We start from the raw sequence: 8,972 nt of genomic DNA, 5'->3' as shown, positions 1-8,972 counted from the left end.
AATGTCACGACAAACATTGTGTACAAAGAAGTACAAACATTTTTTCTTACCTTTAAATATAATTTAACGCTACCCCGTGAAATTTTATAATACAAATGGGGTTTGTCGAGAGAGAGAAACGAATGTGGCCGTTAAAGGACGGTACGTGGGGATGATGCATGAAAGGAAAAAATAGCCGTTTGGGTATTTGGTGCAAACGTTCATATTTGATTTCCCCAAATGCCTGCGGCTCAACATTCCCTGTTCATTACTCTCTCTTCTCTCTCACAGTCTTCCTCCTCATCGCTCTCTCTCTCTCTCTCTCTCTCTCTCTCTCTCTCTCTTCCTGTGCGTTGCCCCCTTCTTTGAATGCATCTCATGTCGCCTACAGCTACGAATGCTCCAATTTCTCCTCATCAATTCAGCAGAGCTTGCAATAATCTGGTGCCCGCACCCTAACAGATCAGAGACACACCTTCCATCAAATCGAAGCTTCTGCAGACTAATTCGCATCGGACCTTAAGCATCCTGTAATGGTGACTTCTCCGGCGTCATCTCTCTCCATAGCAGGAGGAGGGAGATCCTTCAGGAATTCAACCACGAGCCTGACAAGCCCGCGAGGGATTGCTCTGAGCAGCCCGAGGCAGCACTCCAAGTCGAACATGTCGTCCCCTGTGGCAGCCGCAGGAGGCAGGCGGACCTCCAGCGGTCGCTATGTGCCTCTAATGGCGCAGGACGACAATGAACAGGGAGAGGAGGTCACCTCTCAGATGAATTATACAGTTCATATACCCCCTACTCCTGACAACAGGCCTATGTCCGCTACCCCCGGGGCCTCTGTCCCGCCCCCGGCCCCCATCGCCTGCAAGCTCAATCCCTCCAACAGCCGGTCTGACCATAGCCAGTTCGTCTCCAACACCATCTTCAGCGGCGGCTTCCAGAGCATGACCCGCGGCCATGTCATGGAGAAGACAATCGGGAGCGAATCGCAGCATACCATGGCCTGCTCCAAGGATCCTTCCCGATGCGCCATTGACGGCTGCGATGGCAAGGTCATGTGCGACGAGACCGGGGACGAGGTCTCGCCCTGCGAGTGCGGCTTCTCCATCTGCAGGGACTGCTACATCGAAGCCATTGAAGGAGGAGGTGTGTGCGCGGGCTGCAAGCATCCTTATAAGACGGGAGCTGACTCTGACAGGCACAGTCACGATGAAGAAGACGACGAGGAAGAAGAGTCGGATCAATTCCACATGCCGCCTATGACCAAGGAGCAGACCCTCGAGAGGAGGCTCTCTCTGCTGAAATCTTTCAAGGCCAACAATCCGCCGTTGCTCATGGGGAAGCATACCTCAGAGTTCGACCATGCGCGATGGCTATTCGAGACCAAGGGTACGTATGGCTATGGCAATGCAGTATGGCCCAAAGATGCGGGCTACCTTGGTGGCGGAACTGCGCCTCCCGATTTCGACAAAGGCCGTCGGCGCCCTCTCTCAAGGAAGAAATCCATCTCAGCGGGGATTCTGAGTCCATACAGGTTTGTATTCGTAAAATGATCTACACAGGGATGGCCATAACTAGGGTTTTACCGTGCTGCAGATCATTTTAACATGTTGCAACTATAAAATGATCATACAGAGCTACGAGCTCCATAGTTGTATAGTTCCATAAAGGAATAGCCGTTGCGAGGGTGTCTAACATCGTTGCATAGAGCGTTTTACCCGTATTGCAACAGGCTTGGACACGGCTAGCTTTTGATTTTGATCCTCGAGTTCCATAGCTAGAGTTTTCAGTGCAGCATCCCTTTCATTCCCCTCTTCAAGCTGGATTTTGCAATGTCCATTCATCCACTAGACTGTCGAATGTTTATTCATATATAGCAATTCCTTTTTGCATGTTTTGCAGAATGCTGGTCGTCATCCGTCTTGCTGCCCTCTGCCTCTTCCTCACATGGCGGATAAGGCATCCCAACCGAGAGGCCATGTGGCTATGGGGCATGTCGATCGTGTGCGAGATCTGGTTTGCTTTCTCCTGGGTACTGGACCAGCTTCCCAAGCTCGCGCCAGTGAACCGCTCGACGGACCTTGCAGTCTTAGCAGAGAAGTTCGAGAGGCCGTCGCCTGCAAACCCTAAGGGAAGGTCAGACTTGCCAGGCATCGATGTGTTCGTTTCGACAGCAGACCCGGAGAAGGAGCCTCCTCTCGTGACGGCCAACACTATCCTCTCGATTCTGGCAGTGCAGTACCCCGTTGAGAAGCTTGCGTGCTACTTGTCCGATGACGGAGGGGCATTACTGAGCTTCGAAGCTTTGGCAGAGGCCGCTAGCTTCTCCAGGGTATGGGTGCCGTTCTGTCGGAAGCACAACATCGAGCCTCGAAACCCCGAGAGCTACTTCCAGTCGAAGGGGGACCCAACCAAGAACAAGGTGCGCACGGATTTCGTGAGGGACCGCCGGCGCGTGAAGAGGGAGTATGATGAGTTCAAGGTGCGCATCAATGGCCTGCCGGATTCCATCAGGAGGAGGTCGGATGCCTACAATGCGCATGAGGAGATACGGGCCAAGAGGGCACAGGTGGAGATGGGAGCGGATCCGACAGAGCAAGTGAAGGTGGAGAAGGCGACATGGATGGCGGACGGGACGCACTGGCCGGGAACATGGTGCGCCGGAGGGAAGGACCACAGCAGAGGAGACCACGCAGGAGTGATACAGGTATTATAATTAAGCCCCTATTGACAAACAGGGGGTAGTTATGACACAGGATGAGACAAGCATTGGCGGAAGCCTCTGCCTTAGTGTGTGCTCATGTTTGTGTAGTCCTTACAGAGACTGTGCACGAAAGATGCGTGCTTGTCAGGCTACACATATCTTTGTCTCAGTGTGGAATCTAGACCCTGTGAATTGAGTGCAATAGATATACATGTATAATCAAGCACCTAAGTATAAAGCAGGTTTATCTCTGTAAATTTGACACAAGATGAGAGCAAATCAATCAGACAATCAATGATTGAAGCTTCATGGTGGAACCCGTTCGTAGGCAAGTAATCTCTCTAAGTCTTGCTTGCGTCTGTCTAATTCTGAGCGCTCCTGTGCAGGTGATGCTCACTCCGCCATCCAGCGAGCCCCTTTACGGCAGTGCCGACGACGGCATCATCGACACCTCCGGCGTCGACATCCGGCTTCCCATGCTGGTGTATGTCTCACGCGAGAAGCGACCCGGCTACGACCACAACAAGAAGGCGGGCGCCATGAACGCCCTAGTGCGGACGAGCGCCATCATGTCCAACGGGCCGTTCATCCTCAACTTGGACTGCGATCACTACGTCTACAACTCCCTGGCACTGCGCGAGGCCATGTGCTTCATGATGGACAGAGGCGGGGACAGGATCTGCTACGTGCAGTTCCCGCAGCGCTTCGAGGGGGTGGATCCAAACGACAGGTAAAAGAGTCTGTCTGTCTGTCTCCACTGTCGAGAGATGTCGCAAAATTGCAGACAATTGGGATATGCAAAGGGTATGTTAAGCGATGGAAGATTGCAGATATCGGAAAATTTTAACGGTTTTTGGCCCTGCATGCAGGTATGCGAACCACAACACTGTGTTCTTCGACGTGAACATGCGGGCGTTGGACGGGATTCAGGGGCCGATGTACGTCGGGACGGGGTGCGTGTTCCGTCGGGTGGCGCTGTATGGATTCGACCCGCCGCGGGCGACGGAGAACAGCGGCTGCTGCGGCAGGAGGAAGAAGAAGATAGAATGCAAGAAGAGGCTGAGAAGGGGGGGAAGGGAAGTAGAGGCAGAGGCAGAGGCAGAGGACGCGGAGGCGCAGCTGCTGCCGCGGAAGTTCGGCAGCTCCAGCACGCTGGCGGCGTCCATCCCTCTGGCGGAATTCGAGGCGCGGCCCCTGTCGGACTACGCCGGAGAGGCTGCCGGCCGCCCCTGCGGCGCCCTCACGTCCCCGCGCGAGCCCCTGGACGCCGGCACGGTGGCGGAGGCCATCAACGTCATTTCGTGCTGGTACGAGGAGAAGACGGAGTGGGGCAGCAGCGTGGGGTGGATCTACGGCTCTGTCACGGAGGACGTGGTGACGGGCTACCGGATGCATGACCGAGGGTGGCGGTCGGTGTACTGCGTGACGCGGCGGGACGCTTTCCGCGGGACGGCGCCGATCAATCTGACGGACCGGCTGCATCAGGTTCTCCGGTGGGCGACGGGGTCGGTGGAGATCTTCTTCTCGCGGAACAACGCGCTGTTCGCGTCGCGGCGGCTGAAGCCGCTGCAGAGGGTGGCGTATCTAAACGTGGGGCTGTATCCGTTCACGTCCATCTTCCTCATCGTCTACTGCTTCCTGCCGGCGCTCTCGCTGGTGAGCGGGCAGTTCATTGTCCAGAGCCTCGGCCTGGCCTTCCTGGTCTTCCTGCTGGTCATGACCGTCTCCATGTGCCTGCTGGCGGCCTTGGAGATCCGCTGGTCCGGCATCACCCTCCACGACTGGTGGCGCAACGAGCAGTTCTGGCTCACCGGCGGCACCAGCGCCCACCTCGCCGCCGTCCTGCAGGGCCTCCTCAAAGTCATCGCCGGCGTCGACATCTCCTTCACCCTGACGGCGAAGTCCGCCTCCCCTGACGGCGACCAAGCCGACGAATTCGCCGACCTCTACGTCGTCAAGTGGTCCGCCCTCATGATCCCGCCCCTCACCATCATCATGACCAACATCATCGCCATCGCCATCGCCGTCGCGCGCACCGTCTACAGCCGGTTTCCGGACTGGAGCAAGCTCCTCGGCGGGACGTTCTTCTCCGTGTGGGTGCTCGCCCACCTCTACCCCTTCACCAAGGGCCTCATGGGCCGCCGCCGCCGCACTCCCACCATTGTCTTCGTCTGGTCCGGCCTGCTTGCTATCGTCATCTCCCTCCTCTGGGTCTCCATCTCCTCCTCCTCTTCTTCTTCTTCCACCGGCTTGCAGTTCCAACCTTTTCAGTTCCCATGAAGGGGGGCTATCACAGAAGATGAAATGTCGACGGCGCTTGTGACGTGAACATCCATCCTCTCACTGTTCACGCCTTGCAAGACATTTGCTTTCAGAGCTCCTGCCAACATTCGTTTATTAGACTAATATTTGCCGTTCCCGGCCTCCCCCATCCACCCCGGCTACTCGCCTCTAAATATTTGCACTGCTACTATTGGATGCAGATTTATTTTGACATGCTCAGATGGCAAGAGTACTACTTGTCCTTGTCCTTGTATGCAAATTCTGTGACATCGATCGCCACACGACTGTTTCTTCTGGAGAGTGGTGAGTTTCCATTACATTAGAACGTCACTCGTTTGCTTTTTAGACTACTCGCCCAGTGTTACTACAACGACTGTTCTCCTAGGAAGAGAGTGGCGATGGCGGCGATAGTTCATAGGATTTTGGGTGTGGGTTTGGGGCTTTCCGTCGGTAATAACACCCCAAACGTGGAGAGCAAGCACTCTCCAAGTCCTGGACACACAACGCGGAGAGCCTTCCAAAAAGAGAAACTCGGTGAGTACTTTAGTGACATGTTTCCTACTCGTACAGAAAAAGGGTAGGGTCCTCCTAGCATGGAAAAAGGACGAGTTCATCTATTTGTGGAGTGCGAACAAATGACACCATTAGGCACAGTTCAGACAATGGCAGACGGATGCACGCTTTTCTTGCATTGTGTGTGAATATATCTAACAACCGGCCATAATATCACAAGTTCTTGCGTGGATTGTTGGTTTATGTGGCTAGAGAGCCCGCACAATCTTGGCAGGGGTAAAGGGACGAGTTCATCTATTTGTGGAGTGCGAACAAATGACATGTTAGGCTCGGTTCAGACAATGGTGGACGGATGCACGCTTTTTTTGCATTGTGTGTGAATATATCTAACGGCCGGCCATAATATCACAAGTTCTTGCTTGGATTGTTGGTTTATGTGGCTAGAGAGCCCGCACGATCTTGGCAGGGGTAAAGGACATGTTCATCTATTTGTGGAGTGCGAACAAATGACATGTTAGGCCCGGTCCAGACAATGGCGGACGGATGCACGCTTTTTTTGCATTATGTGTGAATATATCTAACGGCCGGCCATAATATCACAAGTTCTTGCTTGGATTGTTGGTTTATGTGGCTAGAGAGCCCGCACGATCTTGGCAGGGATAAAGGACGAGTTCATCTAATATCACAAGTTCTTGCTTGGATTGTTGGTTTATGTGGCTAGAGAGCCCGCACGATCTTGGCAGGGATAAAGGACGAGTTCATCTATTTGTGGAGTGCGAACAAATGACATGTTAGGCCCGGTTCGGACGGATGCACACTTTTTTTGCATTGTGTGTGAATGTATCTAACGGCTGACCATCACGAATTCTTGCTTGGATTGTTGGTTTATGTGGCTAGAGAGCCCACACGATCTTGGCAGGGGTTCAAATCTCATGGCTCCCTTTTATTCCAAAAAGGTAATGGGCCTTGTCCGGTACATTAAGGTAGAACATGTATATCTGCGCACGGAAATCATCTTGACGAATCCCTTTTCAACACGTCAGCATCACGAGCCTACAGTTATGTGGCCGTCCGCACAATCTGAACCGGGCCTTAGTGTCATTTTTTAAGGCTTGGACCAACTCGGTAGGACCATTTGGGCAAAGCCTTCCTAGTTCCTCGTGTGCAAATGCCATCAAATGACTATCTCCCTTATCACAAGTTCTTGCTTGGATTGTTGGTTTATGTGGCTAGAGAGCCCGCACGATCTTGGCAGGGGTAAAGGACGAGTTCATCTATTTGTGGAGTGCGAACAAATGACATGTTAGGCTTGGTTCGGACGGATGCACACTTTTTTTGCATTGTGTGTGAATATATCTAACGGTTGGCCATAATATCACAAATTCTTGCTTGGATTGTTGGTTTATGTTATGTGGCTAGAGAGCCCACACGATCTTGGCAGGGGTTCAAATCTCATGGCTTCCTTTTATTCCAAAAAGGTAATGGGCCTTGTCCGGTACATTAAGGTAGAACATGTATATCTGCGCACGGAAATCATCTTGACGAATCCCTTTTCAACACGTCAGCATCACGAGCCTACAGTTATGTGGCCGTCAGCACAATCTGAACCGGGCCTTAGTGTCATTTTTTAAGGCTTGGACCAACTCGGTAGGACCATTTGGGCAAAGCCTTCCTAGTTCCTCGTGTGCAAATGCCATCAAATGACTATCTCCCTTATCACAAGTTCTCTGCGCACGGAAATCATCTTGACGAATCCCTTTTCAACACGTCAGCATCACGAGCCTACAGTTATGTGGCCGTCAGCACAATCTGAACCGGGCCTTAGTGTCATTTTTTAAGGCTTGGACCAACTCGGTAGGACCATTTGGGCAAAGCCTTCCTAGTTCCTCGTGTGCAAATGCCATCAAATGACTATCTCCCTTATCACAAGTTCTTGCTTGGATTGTTGGTTTATGTGGCTAGAGAGCCCGCACGATCTTGGCAGGGGTAAAGGACGAGTTCATCTATTTGTGGAGTGCGAACAAATGACATGTTAGGCCTGGTTCGGACGGATGCACACTTTTTTTGCATTGTGTGTGAATATATCTAACGGTTGGCCATAATATCACAAATTCTTGCTTGGATTGTTGGTTTATGTGGCTAGAGAGCCCACACGATCTTGGCAGGGGTTCAAATCTCATGGCTTCCTTTTATTCCAAAAAGGTAATGGGCCTTGTCCGGTACATTAAGGTAGAACATGTATAGTATATCTGTGCACGGAAATCATCTTGACGAATCCCTTTTCAACACGTCAGCATCACGAGCCTACAGTTATGTGGCCGTCCGCACAATCTGAACCGGGCCTTAGTGTCATTTTTTAAGGCTTGGACCAACTCGGTAGGACCATTTGGGCAAAGCCTTCCTAGTTCCTCGTGTGCAAATGCCATCAAATGACTATCTCCCTTATCACAAGTTCTTGCTTGGATTGTTGGTTTATGTGGCTAGAGAGCCCGCACGATCTTGGCAGGGGTAAAGGACGAGTTCATCTATTTGTGGAGTGCGAACAAATGACATGTTAGGCCTGGTTCGGACGGATGCACACTTTTTTTGCATTGTGTGTGAATATATCTAACGGCTGGCCATAATATCACAAATTCTTGCTTGGATTGTTGGCTTATGTGGCTAGAGAGCCCACACGATCTTGGCAGGGGTTCAAATCTCATGGCTTCCTTTTATTCCAAAAAGGTAATGGGCCTTGTCCGGTACATTAAGGTAGAACATGTATATCTGCGCACGGAAATCATCTTGAGGAATCCCTTTTCAACACGTCAGCATCACGAGCCTACAGTTATGTGGCCGTCCGCACAATCTGAACCGGGCCTTAGTGTCATTTTTTTAGGCTTGGACCAACTCGGTAGGACCATTTGGACAAAGCCTTCCTAGTTCCTCGTGTGCAAATGCCATCAAATGACTATCTCCCTTATTATCACGAGGAGATTTTGTGTTAGTGTCATTTTTTTAGGCTTGGACCAACTCGGTAGGACCATTTGGGCAAAGCCTTCCTAGTTCCTCGTGTGCAAATGCCATCAAATGACTATCTCCCTTATTATCACGAGGAGATTTTGCGTAGGCTTCGCACATGAGGTAATGGGCCTTGTCCGCACTGTTGAGATTCAGTAATCACACTCACTAAACAGCCTCTTTGTATGGAGCTTCAGGGACAAGGACATGCAGGCTAACCTATCCCATATGCACAGTGGTGCCTACTGCAGTTTCCTACTTTCCTATAAAGCATTGTACTTGCTTCCTTTTCTTAATGCAATGATAGTACTCTTTTCTTTTCAGTAAAGTGTCAATGTCATTATCCACATACACAAGATTGTGTTTATAAGTCCAAGACTCAATCTTGGAACCTAATTCACTTGTGTAACAAACAGTGTCTTTGTCTTCTCCATCATGAGTCCACACTTCTCCTTCCATCCACCATAACTCATTGCCATGCTCTAGATCCCGC

The 8,972-nt window shown here is 51.5% G+C and overlaps 1 protein-coding gene across 1 annotated transcript; it reads left to right on the top strand.

The window, feature by feature from the left end:
• The first annotated feature begins 238 nt into the window (after positions 1-238).
• LOC148021452 (cellulose synthase-like protein D3) lies at positions 239-5,182 on the top strand. Its single transcript, XM_087699337.1, has 4 exons — positions 239-1,513; positions 1,882-2,686; positions 3,070-3,413; positions 3,553-5,182. The coding sequence occupies exons 1-4, from the start codon at positions 513-515 to the stop codon at positions 4,961-4,963; spliced, it is 3,561 nt and encodes a 1,186-aa protein (XP_087555463.1). The 5' UTR covers positions 239-512; the 3' UTR covers positions 4,964-5,182.
• The last annotated feature ends 3,790 nt before the right edge of the window (positions 5,183-8,972 follow it).

The sequence above is a fragment of the Lygodium microphyllum genome, chromosome 18 (assembly GCF_053477565.2).
Source record: "Lygodium microphyllum isolate KBCC chromosome 18, Lygodium_microphyllum_v1.1.10, whole genome shotgun sequence".
NCBI lineage: Eukaryota > Viridiplantae > Streptophyta > Polypodiopsida > Schizaeales > Lygodiaceae > Lygodium > Lygodium microphyllum.
The sequence above is the reverse complement of the archived record's forward strand: the minus strand, read 5'-3'. Positions and strand labels throughout refer to the sequence as shown.